This window comes from Anser anser (genome assembly GCF_964211835.1).
Source record: "Anser anser genome assembly, chromosome: 1".
Classification (NCBI taxonomy): Eukaryota; Metazoa; Chordata; class Aves; order Anseriformes; family Anatidae; genus Anser; species Anser anser.
The window spans coordinates 146,078,853-146,098,609 of record NC_139720.1 but is presented as its reverse complement, the minus strand read 5'-3'; the positions used below and the strand labels follow the sequence as shown (position 1 = coordinate 146,098,609).

The following is a 19,757-nucleotide window of genomic DNA, read 5'->3' as shown; positions in this document are numbered from 1 at the left end:
CCCACTGCGAGATGTGGGAAGGAGGCGGAGAGGTAGGTGAAAACACGAGGTTAGGAGGCTCGGTGGGAGATGAGGGCATGCGGTGTGGGACACACCTTCTCCTGCATGCATGTGCAGGCTGGCTGCCCTGTTGATGGGTATATAGCCATGCCTGCTGCTAGCCAATAGCCCACCGCTGCTGAGGGCACCCAAGCCAGCTAGGCCCTAGAGCCTGACTTGATTAGCGGCTGATCGGTCGTACCTGGCAAACAGACAAACAAACTACCCTGTTAGCATGCCACGTCTTGCTTCAAGGTGCGGGGTATTCATCTCAACAGTTCCTTCAGATGCCACCAGCCGGTATAGATTCAAACACCCCCAATATGCCTCATTTCCAAAATAAAAGATGGCATGAGATAGCAGGATTAATTGGAGATGAATCGCTTCTTCAGCTGCAATGGTCTGCCTTAAACACATGCTGAAATGGAATTTTGGTAGTATCAAACATATTGTAGCTTACTCATCTGGCAAGGAACTACTGCAAGATGTTACGGCTACTTCTCAATTCCAAAAACAAATCTTTGTCTTTTGCAGGATATCTGGCAGATACTACATATAATGTGTTTACTTTTGCGAGGAAAGTGTCAATTACACAAGGGATTAACCACATGCATTTTTAACTTCATAAACACAAGAATAAATATACTATCTTTGGGAGGAATTTAGGCAACCTACAAACTGACTGAATATTAATGTAGAAAATGTTAGCCGTACAAAGAGTAAACATAACCATTTTAATCAGGTCCGTGAAACCAAACATTTGATTACAATTGTTCAATGGGTCAGAAAGGTTCTGAAAATCCAAATCCCTCAAATCACTAATCTCAGATAATTTGGTTCATGATGTCTAAAATCTTGCCAGGGTGCTGCTCCCCAGAGCTGCCTTTTATCCAAATACTCCTCTGTATGGCACATAACTGGAGAGAGTTGACCCAAAAGATGGCAAGGAAACAAGGGTGGCAAATTACTTCAAAGTAGGAAGCTGGGTATGACAAGTTCTGGCTTTAATACTTTTCTTCTAGATTAAGAAAAAAAAATAGGGCAGACAAATCCCATTTTAGGCCTTCATTAGGTTTGAGCCGGGACTGAAGGACAGTGGTGTTTTCCTTAGCTGCAAAAATATCTTGCTGGGGTATATATACCTCGCCTGGCCTCCGTGTTACACAGGGCCACAGAGCACAAACTAAGCTGGGTATGTGCGCTGCTGCAGGGAAACCTACTCAAAGACTTTGCCTGACTGTACATTTTATCTGGCAGAAAAGTATTTGGTTTTGATCAAAGGGTAAACAAATAACTTTCAACTCCAAGAGCCTGCTGTGCAACTTTCATCTCCTAAACAGTCAATAAACCTTGAAATGGCTGAAGAAACAAGATGAACGCCCTGTGTCCCAGCATCTGGAAACAGTAGTGTAAAGAATATGGAAAGTGAGAAAGAGATTCCCCGATGAGCCTGTGTCACCTTTATTCTTTCTTCTCAAGTGACTTAGATATAAATAGCACAAGTGCCATGGATCACGGGGGGAGGAGAGGGAGATTTTGTGTATAGGTCAGATATTTAATTGAGATAAACATGTCACCAGATTGCAGCGTTGAAAATCTCTCTCTGGAGTGAAGGATAAAAGCAATAATTCTCTGTGGTCTTTGAGAGATGTCAGTATTCAGTGGTGGCTTGTGGGAAAAGTGCTTGTAGAGGGCAGGGAGTGTGCTTACATAGGCATGAGGATGTGTGCTACAGAATCACAGAACCATTAGGGTTGGAAGAGCCCTCCAAGATCATCTGGTCCAACCATCCCCCTACCACCAATGTCACCCACTAAACCATGTCCCTAAGCACCACGTCCAACCTCTCCTTGAACACCCCCAGGGACAGTGACCCCACCACCTCCCTGGGCAACCCGTCCCAGTGCCTGACTGCTCTTTCTGAGAAGAAATGTCTCCTCATTTCCAACCTGCACCTCCCCAGTGCAACTTGAGGCCATTCCCTCTAGTCCTATCCCTAGTTATTTGAGAGGAAAGCTTTTTCTTTCTTGGAAAAGAGTTTGTCTCTTGAAAGGAGTCAACATCGCCATAAAGGTTGTGATTATTCATCTCCTGGGCACTGTGAAATGCCTATGTGTAAGACTTTGGGACCCTCATTTTTAATGTGTAGAAGCCTCAGGCCTGGCTTGCTAAGGCCAGAGGGGCAAAACGCCAAAACATCAAAGATGTGAGACCTTCAGCTGCCTGTGAAGGAGAGCATGAGCCATCAGTGACCCTTGCCAATGCTAAACTGGGATATGCTACCTCAGTGACAACTAGCAGCATTGCAGAGAGTAAGGGAGGCAGCTACTGGATGCAGGTTTCCTATGCAAATTGGGGGATGATGCACTGCAGGTAGTGAGCACCAAACCACTTTAAGATGTGGCTTCCCACAGTTAATGGTGCTGGCTTTGCTGTCAACAGCTCTGGCATTGGAGTCAGTTGAGGCCTCTGAATATGTAGGGTTGTTTCTTTGTTTTGTTTTGTTTTCTTTTATCCAGTGCAAAAGACAGAAGATTTAAGCTACACAGAATTTATCTGGCAGAGAGGTACAGCCACTGCTAGAAGAGATTTTATCTTTGCACAGCTGCAGTTCTCAACCATTTTATAACTCTGCTCCTCTGCTCAAACTTTGATATTTGCCATTCCAGCTCAAAACTGATAGAGGAAAATAAAATCAAACCTCATTACAAAAACTTGAAGAACATTGTATTTTGAAGTTGTATTTACACAATTACATCAAATATGCAAATACTTTTCCACTCACAAATTATCAGTCTAGGGAATTTCAGCAATGGATTGAGGGTTTTCTTCCTCTATGCATTCTTATGTGTGCATGGATGCAAAATATTGTTAATTCCCCTTTTCTTTTTTCCTGGCTATAGACATGAAAATGGTTGCAATAATTAACCTGTGTAAGTTTTTAAATCTAACATATGCCAATGATGGCTTAGCAAAATTAAAAAAAAAAAATAAGAACAACAAAGGAAAACAATGGTAGTCAAGTTATTTTTGAATTACCAAAGAGTGAATGGCATCTGGAAACATAAAAGATTATTTTTATTGTTGTCTCATTAGAACTTCAAAAACAACCAAACAGATGAGAGAGAACAATTTACTAACAGGCTGACATCTCAGACAAGCTCTAATCAGTGGTCACTGCTATACCCATGTGCTCAAGACTGAGAGATCAGACTCCTTAACTGAAATGTTTAACACAAACGAGCCTAATGCCAAAAGCACTTGTGTTAGTGAAAAATAATAATTCCATAGGTTTTCATTTTAACTCCCCATTCTTTTTAATATCACTAATTTTCTTTCCTTGCCAGTTTTGTCCTTTTGTAATATGATCAACATCAAGACATTTTCCTTCTGTTTCAAATTATGCTTACAAATGAATAAGCTTGTTAGCTGGAGCTAACAAACTTTTTTTTTTTTTTTGAGTTGTTTGATCTCTGAACACCCCATTCCTCTTCACATGTGGAATGGGAGAAATGTTGAAGGCAGTGCTTTATTGTTCACTGGTGGTATGGCCTTATTCTCATCCCCTCAGGGCTTGTCTATATTAGGAGAGGAACCTAATATTAGGACAAAATTGGCCAGCCTCAGCCATAAACCTTAAAGGGGAGGGATCTGAGGATCAAGCACGGGGTTTGCTCTCTTGAACTGCTGGGAAAGCTGGGCCCACGTATCACACAGGATGTAATCTGGGCACACCGCAGCTCACCTGAAAGCTCTGAGGACTTTGGAGGACCACAAACCCTGGGAGAAGCTGCAGGTGCCTGTAGCATTGCTCTGTCCTGCCTCACAAGCCTGCTGCAAACCTGCAGGGCCACAGCATTTCACCACCTGCACAAACTGGCCACCAATGCACAGGGGCATATGAGAGAAGAACTCCTCGGGGTCCCTGCTCAGGGTCCCTTTCAGCAGGGTCTATACTGCTGTTATTCCCTTTGTGTTGCACAGAGAAGGAGATGGCAACACTTAATTCCCAGAGCTCAGTTTAATTCATGCTGCATGTATTTATGACATACCAGTACCATGCAATTAAAGCTCTCAGTGAATTCTAAACAAAACTGCAATAGATGTAAATAAATTGTCAGGCTAAGGCCACACAGCCTACAATCACACCACTTCCCAGCAAAATAAAAGGAGAGAGAAATGAAACAGTTAAAGACATTACAGAGAGCATGGCAGCATAAAGCATTTATTTTTAGGTGTCTGAGCAGCAGTGGTTACTTGCAGTGAGAATGACCAGATCTAAAATTTAAGATTGGAGGAATTTTGCTATCCAAATTTGTAGAGGGCTCACACTAGAGAATTGATTTGCTTCTCATTCTTCCTGATTTAAAAAATACCTAAACTTGCTGAAATATGTACCTGCAGCTACAGTAAATATTAGAGTGACCTGCCTTATGGTGTTCTGTATGTCTCCTGAAAATAACAGACAGTAAAATCAGAAGCAGTCAAAAAGTCTTCCACTGTCTGGGATATTCTCCGTTATTAGTGATTTGCAATATTTTTAGAGTTGGCTGATGTTTGATTGCTAAATTCATATGTAGATGCCTTAAAAAGTAGCTTGATTTTGACAGCTGCTTCAGCTTCCATGACTTTCCAAGTGTACAGGGCTTCAATATGAAGTGTTGTTAGCTTAGGTTTGAAAGTAAACCTTTCATGTACATATCTGAATAGAGATTTACATTAATTTGAACATTCTGACCGGCACTTTCAAAACATCTAGGTCTTTATTTATAACTAGGTTCCGTTATAATCTAGTTTCCGATTACTTTGTCAGGCATATACTTTCTACCTTTATCGAATTTCGACTAAATATAATATATTTTTCAGCTCATATTTCAGGCTGCTAGTTATTTATTTCAGTGTGTGCTTTATCTTACTTCACTCCTTCAAAATGGTCACAGTGGCTGCAGGCACAGCTCGGCTGGCAGTAACGAGTATGGATTGCCATTCATAAATGGACCGTGGCTGTGAGGAGAGGGATTCATCAGGAGAAAGCGAGCTGCTCTCAGTAGCAAGAAGCAAACACATACACGCGTAAAGACATTTTTAAAACACTTCTTATTTTGGGATCACTCTGATAGTCTGTTGCGTACACACTTTGTGTATTTTTATAATCTGTCATTAAGTATTAAATAAACTTCACCAAAAAAAAGCTGTTGCTAGCTATGAGCAGCACTCCTCTGCTGGGACCAGTAAGCTGACACCTACAGCAGTGTAAGTCAGACACACATATGGTCTCCTACTGCACCAGATTTCGTTCAGGCGCAAACACTTGTGAGAGGGCATGTTGGCAAAACCTCCCCTCCCTGCGCCCTCCTCCTCCCACAGATCTGGCAGTTTCGTTCATCCCTTCTTACTGTAAATCTGCCTTGAGATACACAAACAACTGCAACGGTCCTGTCACACACAGCAGAACGGATCTTTAAAATGAAAATATTATTTTACTGCCCTGCATTTCTTCACTAGGGGGACAAAAGGCTGGCTGCATGGCAATTTAAGTTAAAGCTATCTTTTGAGTTCAAAACAAAACAAAACAAAACAAAAAAAAGGCTGCCATTTTTTTTTTAATAAAAATATTTCTAATGCAAAAACTGACAAAGCTTCAGTGATAACCATCTTTCTTAATGTCTTTATCGCATTCCTACAATATTACTTACAGGTGTCTAGGAATATAAACCACTCTTTTGCACAGCTATATTACAGCCATCAGTCTTTTTTTTTTTTTTTGTGCTTAAAACAGAGTTGTTTCCATATGTTGCACTCTAGCACTTTAGGATGTCTCTTTCTGAGCTGTATCTAAGTCTTTGTAGATTATGTAAGTGTCATCTATATTGGAACCAGAATTAATAATGTGATCTAGATGCAAAACTGGATACACATAGGAACAACTGACATTGGAGTCATGGTGTGCTGCCGGACCGGGAAAAAGGAACAACTACAAGTTTTGTTTCTTTTTGCCTATATAAATGCCATGAACTGAAATTCTGCAGAAGCTGGCATATTTGGTTCCCCTTGTAGTGCAGGTGCATTAATTGGCGCTTGCTTCTAAGCCACATCTAAAGAACTATCTTGGCTCATAATGAATAAGCCAAATTATTAAATTTGATAATAGGCTTAAAATATGCATAATGACTAACTCCCACATAGGCATATGTAAAAGGCCATCGTGTTGTAGCATCAACCCAGATCTTGCCGTGATACGTAGCACAGAACAAACGACGTAGTCCCATTCCCATGTAAGCAAAGGAAAATTCTGCACGTAAGCTCTTCCGAAGCTGAAGGTGCTCACCCTTGTGCACTGGAGAGACTCCGGCTTGTGTTTGGGGTGGGAAAGAGGCTGTATCCTGATGTGGGGTAGAACTGGGTGAAGTGTGGCAATGACACCGAATGAGGACCAGATGACCTTCCCCATTACCTCTCCTGTTTTGTGCTGCTGCATGACTTCCCACCTTGGCTCTCCTTCCTTCCACAGATGAAAAACATTGCTAGCAATACCTAATAAGCTAAAAATACCAAGTGACTACAGGATTGATTAGACAGAAATACAATTAATACATGTTTGAAGTGAAGGAAAAGAGAGTGCGATAAAACTTGTTTATAAAGGAGACGAGCTCAAGCTTGTTAGATAAACTGCAAGCAGACAAAGCAGAGCAGTTTGCCTGTGTTAATTGAAAGGCAGTGGAAGAAAAGCTATTGTTGACTTGTTGCAGCTTGCAAGAATTGCACAGAATTGCAATTGTCTGTAATTAGGTTTGCCGGGGGAGGTGGCAAGAAGAGGCAAAAGCCTGGTAGCCGGGGACATGAAAGTACAGACATGTCTCTGGCTACAACAATGGCCATTTCCTAGATTTCTTCCATTGTCCAGCTGGGATGAGTAAATAGATGGGTTGAGACCAAGGGTGATTCATTTCAGTTTTATGAAGAATTACTGAAAATTTATCTGTTATTAACTCCACTATACGCAGATGACCTCTTCACCCACTGATACGTAGATGCTCCACTGCTACATTGCAGGTTCTGGAGCTTGTGAGTAATTCTTCCTAGAACTAAGTTTGTCACAGAGAAGAACCCAGAGTCATGATTTACATAATCTGCCTGTCATTTGAATAATACTAAAAGCATCTGAATTAACAAATTAGTATATTTAAAATTTCATGAAAACACTTCTTCAGTTTCAAAAAAGCAATTATAATAAATGATTCCGTTTCCTTCGAAGAAATTAAGTTTGAAAGAAATTTTACCATTGTTAAAGAAAATCTCGTTTGAAAACATCTGCAACTCATACTTTGTGGCCACTTAAGGAGCGTACATTTCTTATTCACTACATGCAGCCATGTTTTATGTTAGGTAATACTTTTTCTTTTTTTTTTTTTTTTTTAGAAAACGTTTGTCTTAATTTGAAGAGCATGTCTATTTCTTTGTTCTTAACCACGGAACATTTCTCAGACCATTCCAGGCCACTTAATTTCCTGTCAACTTTACCTAGTGGGTTGAATTTCTTTACTAGGTCAAAATAATGGCTTGGTGAGTTCCCAGCTACTCTAGCTGCCTCACCAGCTTGTCGAGCCATGTGCTCTGTGTACCTCACCAGGTGATTGGGACAGTCTTCTGGCCTTGGGTCTGCTGAATTTAATTATCATCGCTGGACTTTTTCCATGCGCAGCTAATATAAAGCAGGAGGGATTGCTTTCCCCCCTCCCAGCTAGAAGATGGTTTTCAGTTGCTGTCAATGGTAGCTGTTTGCACAACCTGCTTACCAATTATGTGAAAAATGACTTGAGACTCAAGAGAAGGTTTTCTTCCAACCCCAATGTTTTTATGCCTCTTTTGGAACTCTATTTCAGCACCATCTGTATTTTAATACAGCACTCAGATCAACAACCTTATTTCCAATAACATTCAGTATTGTCTAGTACTGTGAAAAGACATTAGTTTATGACTTGGTTTACTGCTTTGAAAATCTGGTGTAAGACACCACCTGAAAGATTAATAAAAATATAAACTACTTTTAAACTTAGCTGTAGAATTTAGACGTGGAAAATCCCTACTGGACAATCTCACTCTGTTAGCATGAAGAAGTCCTTTACGTTCTTCTTTTCACTGTTTTTGTAGATTCCCTCCTCTAACTCAGGATATAGATTTGGACTGGACTGACAGGAGAAATCAAAAGAAACATGTTATCCAGCTAGACTGCAGAAATTATATTATTTCCTTCTATGGTACAGCTCCGTGAAACAGAAAGGCATTCAACATTCTTGTTTGTCACCTTTCCTAGGTTTTTCTTTGGGGTCATGAAGGTTTGTTTAACATCAGATTTTCATGGTGGCCTTGCTATAGTGAAGGATATCTGTCAGAAGCACTAATTTGATGAGTTTCTTTTAAGTTCATAACAGTTTACGAGCTTTGATTTCTTCCCCTCCCTCTAGATGCTATGCAAAAATGTATTCTAAACACAATTTTCAACATGCCAGCCACGCACACTGGGATTAGTGACATTTCAAAAAGCCACAGTGAATTCATGGGTTCTTTGCTAATGAACAGGAAATGCAATCAAGCTAAGGCAAGGCTGTTTACCTGGGCCAAGATACCGCTGTGAAGAGATGAAATGACTGTGGAAGTTTATGGCATTTCTGTTTGTATTGCAGGTGCAGGGGCTACCTCTGGTATTTCGGCCATTTTCCCGAGCACATCTGGCACAAGTACTTTTTCACCTTACCAGCATGCTCACAAAGGTAAGAAGGCATCCATAAATTTAATGTAGCCACTGGTGGTCTTAAAAATAACATCAACAAAGTGCAACTGAACTGATAATATCTATCGTGAATTTCATTGCCACTCTTTTTAGGGATTTCTAAAACTGCTATTAAAAACATTTCAGAATGATTTTTTAGTCCTTGGTTAATCAACACTCCTGTTTCAGAAGGATGGACTTAAAATAGTCTTGGACTGTACTGGGTAATGCCAGCAATGAATTAGCTGATTATGTGCAGCCATACAGATACCACATTATGCCTCAGCAAAGCCTAGCTTAGACTGGTGAAAATAATTTAATACACAAATGTAGTCAGTCTCTCATTGAGCTAACATAAACCGTTCTCCAGTATAATTATTAGTTTTTTAAAATATTTGAACGTGAGAACAGAACACACAACAGGAAGGACACAGTTACTGAGGTACTGACCTGATTTTGTCTGTAAACAAGATCTTGAGGATTGTGTTTTCAGAAAAGCTAGTTTTCATGCATTTTAACATATCTGTCATTTTCTGCATCCTTTCATGACTTTTCAATTCTAATAGCTGTTCACTGAAATTCTGCTTCTACCTTTTCACATACCTTATTTTAAATTCACCCTGCATCCATGCTGTAAGTCTGTTAGAAAAAAAAAAAAAAAAAAAAAAAAAAAACACTTATTCCGCATGTGCATTGTGTTCTGCTTCTTATTGCAAAGCTTTTGAGGCAGCCATAGTTATCAAGTACTTTTAGTTCTTGTCCCATTTATTCTTTATTTGTTTTTCTTTCTTTTTGATGCTGTTTCCAAGAATTCACTTTTTTGAAGGCTGCTACTCCTGCGTACATATAGCTTCTTATATTATTAGCAGATAATACAATTTCATACATATTTGGATGGTCATGCAATCAGGTATTTTTTATGAATACTGATAACTAGTTCTTGCAGCATAAATGTCACTGTTTTGAAAGCCTATTCATTAGTTTGCATTTGAGAAGTAGCACTTAGTTTTGCAATGATTAACAAGTAATCAGGACTCAGATCAAATAAATGAGTATGTAAAATATAAGTGTAGAGCAGACTAAACTATTAACAATTCTCTGATCTGAAGAGTTGCTTCTTTACAAAATATTTCCTTGCTTTTCCAGCAGACCTTTCAGGACAAGGACATCTGGCTACAGCTCTTATAATTGCAATGTCTACTATATTCATAATGGCTATTGCCATTGTCCTCATCATCATGTTTTACATTGTGAAAACAAAACCTTCTGCTCAAGGTAATTTTCAGCATAACAAATTTTAGCAGCAAATGCTATTTTTAGATAGCTTCTGAGAATAATTACTGTTGTATCTTTACATTCTAGCCTGTTGCAAGAGCCACTCAGTAAAAAATGTTGAAGCTCAGGCTAATACACAAGAAGAGAAGAAAGAAGTGCAAGGTATAAGTTGCTTTAATTTTGCTTTTTCTATCCTTTTTCTAACGTTGAGCTTAAGTGCAATTAGTGCATTCCTCTTAATTACAATTCCCCCATTCATTTGCAAAATGATTGTGTATAATAGCTTTTGTACTTCCAGAATGCCACTTCATCCTCTGATAGCAATAGCTAAAGCAGAGACAAAACATCAGTTTGGATACTCATTGCCAATTTAAATTTCTGTTTATCTGCAGATAATGTTGTGATATTCTCTGAGAAAGAAGAGTTTGAAAAGCTTACAGCAACTCCAGCTAAGGCTGCTAAAAGGTAAGCAAAAAATAAACATACTTCCATACCTTTGACTGAAGTGGAGAAGGGACATAGTCACCACTCATCCTGGTACAGCGGAATCCATTGAGAACAAAGCAGAAATAATTTGCACCAAAATTTCAAGTCTAGTGGACCAAGGAATAACGTGTCAATGGGACAGCCACAGGTAATAGAGTTTCTGGAAGAGGTGATCACAGCCACCATGTGTTAAAATATTACCTTGAGCTGTTTGTTAGTACCTGTGACCAGTTTATCAGTTCTCAGGGCTGTCTCCTCTTTTGTGAGGTCCATTCAGGGGACTTGAGTCTCACTTACACACACATGCCTTGGTAAGGTCCCCACTCACTTTCAGCCAGGAGGTGCAGAAATAACTGCTCCAGGCCTTAAGGGAATCCCTTGTCTATAGCATCATCTGGGTGGCACCACATGATAGTTTTCCTTTCCTGGCAGCCAAACCTGGCTGGATAACACAACTCCAGTGAGGTAAACACTGTCCCCAGTGGAAAATACTGCTATGAAGGGATTCTTGCAAGATGAGCATGATTGTGCAGCTTGGTGAGCACTGAACATATATCCTCTGTAGGTGGATGTGGTTACATTCACAGGATTTCAGGGGAAAGGCATTTTAAAAAATTGAAAACATTTTTATTCCATTACTCTGGGATAGCAAAAAGGAAATAATTGGAGTCAAACCACAAGAAGCATCACTAAGATAACCTTATCCTTCATTTTACAGTGAAAACGATGCATCTTCTGAGAATGAACGACTTTTAAGTCGTAGCATGGATAGTGATGAAGAAGCTGCAGTTGACAAGCAAGGGACTCCAGAGAGATGCTTGTTATCTTTAGTGCATTTGGCCAGAGATAAATCTTCTACAAACAATAAATCGACTGGGGTAAGGCTACTTTGAGATTTAAAAATTGACAGTTGTTTTCTGTATTGTTTTATGGTTTTGTTTGATTTTTTTAAGAAAACAATTTACAAACTATCACCACAAAATGCATTGTAATGCAGACAGGACTAATTTACAAGTTACAAGAGAGTTTCTACAATTAATTTTATTACAGTCTCATTTGCATATGATTTGCATATAATATTCCATCAATATTTAAGAGTGTCTGTGCATGTGTATATACTACCCAGTGCTGAAAAGCAGATTGCTACAAGAGTAATAGCTTTGCTTTTTTAGAGAATTATGTTTTATAGTCTGAAGAAACAAAAAACAAACTGCAACTCACCAATATAGCTAATGCTAATATAATTAACCCCAAAGCTACATTTACTCCAGGAAAATAAAATAATGTAACAGCACAGATGGATTCATACAACATCTGCCTGTCTTAACTCAGAAGCATTGGTATTTCTATGCCATTGAATTTTCAACGATATCCAGTGTTGTGCTTGTTGTCGGTTTTTTTTACATTTCAAAAATACCTATGTGTTTTGAAGGTCATTCCTGTGCTCTGACGGACAACATAAATGCACTGTTTTGCTGTGGAAGGCCTTCATTTCTTCCTGCTGAAATGTATTGCTCAGGGCATTTTATCTCACTTAGACTATTTCAAGGCATCGCTAAGGCACTCCCTCACCCACACAACTATTTAGTTTATATTAAAATGAATGTTTCCTTAAAAAGAAAGTGTCTGCTCAGATATTTTTTATGTTTTAGAACTTCAAAAATAATTAAAATTGGCAATAGCTAGGACCAAAATGCATCATTAATACCATCCTTTTTTTTTTAAGAATAAAAAAGGTTCGAAAATGCAGCTTTTCATGTTTGCATGTTTTACTTTGTGGGGATGGTTCAGCCTAAACTTTCTAATAATCGCTCGTTTTTCAGCTGAGACCAGACACTCAAAGTCTCAGTCCAAGAAAGATGTTTTTCTACTTGTAACCAGTTATGACTATCTGAAAATAACTTACTACTCCAGTGTTCATATTTTAAAATTCAGTTGTCTGAGGTCTCTGTATATATCCAACTTTATCACACTTCTGCATGCACTTGCTTGAAATTGGATAACACAAGTTGCGTAAGCATGAAATTAGAACTTTTAATAAGAAAATAATTGTCTCTAAAGACAATATATAGTAGATACATTCTCCTGAGTAGTTTAGATAGTTCATAAGCACATCTGAAGCATGAGCTATGCTATGTCTCCCAGACCTGCTGTCCTAACATACTGCTAATGGACTGAAGCCTGCTGACAAGGCTGAAGACAAAGTTTTCAATGAAAGTGCAGATTGCATCAAGATCCCCCACTCTGTACCTAAGATTTCACAACTAAGCCAGTTGCCAGAATTTAGAAAAGCAGTACTTTGCTTGAGGCTAGAGATTAAATAACATTTCTAGTACTGGAAAAAGTATCAAGGAGCTACTGGAGAGGGGTGGAGAAAGTTAAAGGCCTGTTCTTTTCCAAGGCTGCTCTTTCCTGGTTAAAACAAAAACCATTATGGAATGAGCTACCACACAGAACCATCAGACCCACATTTACCTGCTTCTTCCAGCATAAGCTTTACAAATTTCCATCTTCTGGCTCAGACGAAAAAAGAAAATCACCCTGTGTAATTCTCTTTGGGCTTGGAATTCTTTAACCTCCCTCTTTGTCCTAAAAATGAGGGGAGAATGAAAATAGGTATCTAATTGTTCTCTTAAGAGGAATTTTAATAAATCCCATGGGAAAAAAAAAAAAAAGATCTGTAAGGTTCTGAAACAGCTAATCCAAGTGTACAGTAGCATCCCAAAGATTAATGTAAATTATACCAAGGATATGTGAACAACAGCCAGTGTCTGCATTGCATTTCCCTGCAATACAGCATGCTGTGAGACAGGCGTCGGGTGGAGCAGCCAGTTTGCTGTCTCCAGCTGCAAGTCTGTTAATCCAAGTAATTGATGTGCCCTGTCCTTTAGAGACCAAATAAAATGAGGAAAATAATTCAAAAATAAAAATAATAAAAAAAAAAAACCAAAAACCAAGAGTGAGCTTTCTTCATTCTGTTTTGCAGTGAAAAGTGGTGAATTTGTGGAGATAATACTAGAGTCCTACCAAAATGACAGCTTTTCAGAAACCTCAGTCCTAATGAGAGCTGGCGGAGAGATGACAATTCCAGTCCTTGAGAACTCATGACATTTTGACATTTGTTTTCAATCTGCATTGAATCCAAGGCCAAACCTTGAGAATATATTTGCTAAGTGAAACCGCATCAAAATGTCCATTTTCAGCTTGGAAAATGTCAGGGTTTTCAGTCTGAGCCTCCTTCTTGTCAAAAATGACGGCAGCACCCTGGACCTCAGATTTTCCCTGTCTAAAGTGTCACTGATTTTTTTTATCTATCTGTAAAATCTTTTGGATTCATTCAGGCAATACATCATGGAAGAAAATATATAATTAATCTGTAATGCAGCAAGCAGCTCTATGTCAAGTGACAGAAAAGAAGATCCCCTTCTCTACAGCCCTCTTACATTATTGGAAGAAGGCAATTCCAGTCTGAATTTAATTCCCCATGGCCAGTCCTGTCCTGGTTTACCTGGGAATCCCTGCATTAATTGCTTGCATGTGTGGTATTGAATTTGTCCTCATTGTCAGGAGTTCACTTCAGTCCGAAAAAGAAATAAAATACAAAAACATTTAGAGCAGAAAAGTCAATGATCTGAAAAGAAGATAAAAAGATGGAAAAAAAAAAAAGATCTCTAACAGTGGAAAGCAAAAGCAGAAATATGTTTACTCTTCTCTGAATTGCTGTGTCCTGCTCTACGAGGCTTCAAAAGAGACCCTTCAGGATGTTATGCGATAACCCCTTGAGCCATGAAATTAGGATCTCCCAGAGGTTTTGTACTGCTCTCTGCCAATTGTTTACTCATGTGACTGAAAAAAATAATAATTCAATAACACTCTTCTCTTTCAGATTCAAAGTCGAAGGAAAAAGATACTTGATGTGTATGCTAACGTATGCGACGTTGCAGAAGGTGAGTGCACAAAACTTGCACCTATACTAGCAGCACAAAACTGGATCAGAGCTGTTTGCTATAAAATAGAAATCCCTCTGTGTTCCTGTGGAAAGGAGAACTTCATGGAAAGGAAGTGCAAATCTGGAAGCAGATTTGTACTCACCTGCTAGGAAGCATCATGGTGCCCCGATTTCAGAGATGTCCAGGCTGGGTTTGCACACCACAGCTTCTCGCCAGATGTGTGCATGAGCTTCCTTCCTCTGGAGCGCAGCAGGGGTAGTGCTGGGTCATGCTTGGACATCGAAGCGGTGGAGAAGCACTCTCACGTTCTTCATCTAGAGGAAACCTGCTTGCTTGGTCTCTTTAGTGAGGTGGATAACAGGTATAAATTAGTTCCAGGTACGAAAGTGTGATTTGTGGAGGATCAGAACTGTGTTTCAGACAAAAGTCTCGACGTACTCTGCTTCTTTAATTGTGTCCTACTTCTCACAACAAGTGGGGTTTCCAAGTAGGTCAGTGTTTTAAGTGTCTTCAGCACTTGACTAGCTGAAGTGTTTCGGCAGAAGGGACATGAATTAATTTTCCTGCAGAACAAAGGACAAGACTGCTTTTACCTTTATTTTTTTATTTTTATTTTTTCCCCACACACTTGGTGTGCACATACCTGTGTGAGTTTTCTATGGTTCAGGGAGCTCCATTTCCCACCAAATTGCTGCTGTGGGGTATGAAGCACGAAAACTACAGAAGCAAAAGACTGTTTTCAGAAAAAAAAACCACAGTAGCTGATTCTCGCCTCTATTCTGTGACCAGTAGTACATAGAAAAAAAAAGTCCAGGAAAAAAATAGCTTTTTCCCCACGGGATGAATGTTAAATCCTCTGTAGAGATTCAGTGATAGCAATGACAATTGAACATTTGCAGGGTCTTTTATGCTTGCAAGCATCTGGCATCATTGCTTCACCTCACTCCTCACATTCCTACAAGGGCAACTTTCAATTACAGCGATGTTACAGCAGCTGCTGCTGACAGACTCAGGGAAGGGTCAGAGCTGTATTTTGAGCTCAAACACTAGGCTGGATGTGCGGAGGTGTATTAATGGAGCTGCTCACTAGGGATATGTTTCCAATACACTTCTAATAGCAAGTAAATCGTTGCAGGAAGGGGTAGTACCATAGGAACGCATAAAACCCATCCAGTATTTCTTTTCCATCCAACTTTTTATCTCAATTATTCCATGGCTATTGTACCCTACTGTTACTAGGTAAAATATGGCAATAACTTTGAAGCTAGACATACCTGTCATTGACTCTCACTTAAAGATTTTTAGCTGTGCTTATTGCTAACAGTATACACTGCAGCATTTTAATAAATGTCTTGAATAGCCAAGACTTGCTCACAGAGACATCTGACCATAAACACCTCCCTTTGCAGGTCTGAGCCCCACGGAGCTGCCATTTGACTGCCTGGAGAAGACGAGCCGCATGCTCAGCTCAACATACAACACAGAGAAAGCCATAGTGAAAACGTGGCGCCACCTCGCCGAGAGCTTTGGACTGAAGCGAGACGAAATAGGTGGCATGACAGACGGCATGCAGCTGTTTGATCGCATCAGCACAGCGGGTTACAGCATCCCAGAACTGCTAACCAAACTGGTGCAAATCGAGCGGCTGGACGCTGTCGAGTCCTTGTGTGCAGATATTCTGGAGTGGGCACAAGCAATGCCTGCTCCCGAACCAGCGGTCACATCCTGACGTGGCTGTGCTCCCACATCACCTGCGAGAGCAATGATTCCAGCAAGCAGCACACCAAAGACTTTGGACAAGAGACCCTTGACGTTTCTTCTGTGTAATCACTCCCCATACCGATGGGAAGCTTTTCTCTTTTACTTCTAAAAAGTGAAGTTACGCATCTACCAAAACGAGAGCAGAAATCTCCCAAGAAGCTTGGTATAAAACATGTCATTAAACAAAATGATTAAGTTAATCAGTTACTGGTAATAAGTGGACAGAAAAGGATCCATCTTCCAGTCTGTGTTTGAGTATATGTGCAGATAATCCTGTCACTACCCTTCCAGCCTGGCTTTCAAGCCACTGAATTGCTATCTGAAGATATTCCTATCTCTTAGGGCTTTGTTCAACCATTTAATTGTTGCAGTCAACAGCACCACTGCTACAGTATCAATTAATGCACATTCGGCACCCACATTTCTATCAGCTCTAACGCATTTAATATGTAACCAGTTTCATTTTCTGTATTTCCTATGGTTTTGTTGGATCTAGAAGTACGTGCATAGGTCAGCCTGCATACACAGTCTCCAGATAAAATAATTATACTATATGAAAAAAGCCCCAGCATAATTTACAGATGGAAGTGCTTCAAAACTCTGTATATAATGCTTGTAAATGCACTCTTGGTCCATACTAACATTTCAAAAATTGTAAATTCAAACTGCAAGTCCACTTAGGGCAAGCTGGTTAGCAAGAAGGCAGTGAAGTTGGCAGTCACTCCTTGCAAGTGGAGAGGAGAGCAACAAGATTTTCTCTTTCTTGCTGTTAAAAAAAAAAAAAAAAAAAAAAAAAAGGCAAAGCAAACAGCTAAACAGCTTGTCCACTACTACGACTACAATTTTTTTCCAGTAGTGACATCTATATATCAAATAATGTCTCAAGCAGAGGAATTTCAGATAACGTTTGACACTGAGAGCAAATAGAGTAGATTTCTTTGGACAGCTGAAATGTACAGGAACATGTGTTTTTGAAATGCTGTACTGTAGTCAATGCAGAACACGAGTGCAGGCCCCACAGGTGAAAACTCACTCCTCTGGAAGGTAAGGCACTATCATGAGTTTGTGCGCAACAAAATCTTACCTTAGTTTTTTCCCATTAGCTACTCTGATTTTGCTGTTTACAAGTTCTGTAAAACCTGTACAGACCACACGGCAGGAGCTGTTACCAAATGTATACACTTAATTTATAGCTAAAAGGAGCGATGACAGGTTTCAACAAGTGTCACCACTGAATTAAGAGAACTGGCACTTGCAAAGCTATAGTATTTAAATTCCAAATTGCTTGGCTGAACAAAATGTTATAAAAAACTATTAACTATAACCCTGAAGTTAACAACCAGTATTCCATCACTTAATAACTAGATATTATCTATGATAGTATGGTAATTGTGCTGAACATTTAGTATCCCACTTTGACATCTATATTTACCGATCTTTTCAGCACTTGATCTGTATCGTAGAGGAAGTACGTACTGCAACACAAAACCTATCCTTCTCACTATTCTTCCACCACCTCTTTGGTCTCATAACTCACTCTTCTTTCATTTGCATACACCAAATTTGATGAGAATTTTGATTTTAAAGGAAGAAGAAAGCTGCATTTATTTGAATATTTAACTAGCTAACTGATGTTTAATTTATGGGTCTAATTCTTGCTATCTTGAAATCAATGACAAATTCATACAGACATCAACAGGCTTCAGAAAGATCTGTAGATTTGCTGACAACTCTGCAAACTTCAAGATTTTCAAGACCTTGAGTTTGCAGATTAGGTCTGTTACTACTAAAATAAGAAAAAAAGGGAAAAAAGAAAATGGGAAGATTCAGTTTCTCTTGTGCCAGTGTGTAACAACAGTGTTAGTCAAGGGACTGTCTCCTATACTTCACGTTTCATTTAATAGTACACACCATTTGTATGCTTAAAAGATGACACAGGAATCCGTGTTTCTATGCTTATTGGGCCTTGAAAATCTAGGGTCTTGAAATCATTGGTGCCAATGTGAACACAGACTATTTAACATTATTTTATTTAGTATACAGTATTTTTATTGTTACACAAAAGATGTACAGGAATGAAAAAAATCTTGTAGATCTTGCCAAAGCTTACTTTCTAATAATTTTGTTTAATGCTGTATATATAACTTATTATATTGTAAAATATGAACATAAAATATGCTAATAAAAGAAAGAGGTCAAACGCAGTTGTACTATCTTTATTATTATTATTTCATATATTGTCTTATAAACGTGTAATTAAAAAGTTAGCCAGGGGCAGGCACATTCCTGTGGTATGGGAGCGGCTAGGTAACATACACGAAGGAATCTTTATGCTCCCATAGTATACTGCCTGTCTGCCTCGCACTTCGGAAACTTTCAAAGCAGAAGCCATTCTTCCTTTCACAATTCGGTTTTGGTTCAATATTTCACCTGCTAGCTACTATAAAAATGCCCAACTTCTTAGAGAAACTGTTTGAAAGTTATTATTTATGTCCTGAGAGGTGGTACAGACTGTGAGACCAGCGAGTAATCTCACAACAGCAACACTCTCTCACCGGCATTTTCATTTTGTGTTCCTAAACCAGCAGTACTACACAGCATTATCAAAGACATTATTTGGAAGCTTTTGCTGCATGATAGAAGAATTATATTCATCCGAGCCTATGCTGCACTGTGCAGACTGCTAACAGAACTGCAACTTCTACAGAAGACAGCACCAAGCTTCATTTCCCCCAAGAGCTGGGGACTAAGCTAAGGCTTTCGAAGTATTTCATAGAGATTAAACATTTGCTAAAAGGAATAAACACTGTCCTGCTTAAAAAACAATTTGGGATATTGTTTATTCAGATTCATTTCTGTTTTCAGCATGATGAACACATTCTTGTTCTGTCAACAATTAAAGGAGAGAAAGGCTCCAGAAAGTGCAACAAAGGCTTTGAGTTTGCCAGCTGGTTGGGAAGATAGGATGTTTGGAGTTTCACTTTACTGTCTTTTCACTCCCTGCACTATGTAAGCAGGAGTTAACGTAGCGTGAAGGCACACTGCAACAGGTGCTGCTCTATCAAAACACATCGCTGTCTGAAGGGCTCGACCATTCTTTGCTTTAACATGCTTACGGACAATGATCCAAAGGAAAAACTTTGGCTTCTTAGGTTTAACTTGACAGAGCACAAACTCAAATCTGAGTAAAATATCCACGCCCTTCCATTGTGCAAAATAATAAAACAAAAGAAGAAAACAAAATCCAAACCACAAGAGCTCCAGTGGGATGTCATCTTTGTTTCATTTTTTCCATTTTGCTTCATTTTTTCCTTCCTGTGTGGCACTTCCAGCTCACTGGGATATACCTGTGCAAATGCAGGTGTCTGCACTGAGATTAATCTTGTACTAAAGCAGACATCTAAGATAATCAAGACGAATTGCATCTTCTAACTATAGGCTACAGTGTCTCTCAATGATAAAGAGAATCTGGCGTG

The 19,757-nt window shown here is 39.3% G+C and overlaps 1 protein-coding gene across 3 annotated transcripts in view; it reads left to right on the top strand.

Annotated features, from left to right (window-relative positions):
- LOC310892161 (tumor necrosis factor receptor superfamily member EDAR-like) overlaps positions 1–18,479 on the top strand; it is a 52,739-nt gene extending 34,260 nt beyond the window's left edge. For 2 of the 3 annotated variants that reach the window (XM_083819547.1, XM_083819545.1), the window contains exons 6-12: positions 8,724–8,810; positions 9,956–10,084; positions 10,172–10,246; positions 10,477–10,549; positions 11,289–11,448; positions 14,457–14,517; positions 15,930–18,479. In XM_083819547.1, the coding sequence (XP_083675673.1) occupies positions 8,724–8,810; positions 9,956–10,084; positions 10,172–10,246; positions 10,477–10,549; positions 11,289–11,448; positions 14,457–14,517; positions 15,930–16,249 (905 nt within the window). In that variant the 3' untranslated portion in view covers positions 16,250–18,479. The remainder of the gene's footprint in view (positions 1–8,723; positions 8,811–9,955; positions 10,085–10,171; positions 10,247–10,476; positions 10,550–11,288; positions 11,449–14,456; positions 14,518–15,929) is intronic. The other variant, XM_083819546.1, reaches the window with a different exon arrangement.
- Positions 18,480–19,757: the final 1,278 nt, after the last annotated feature.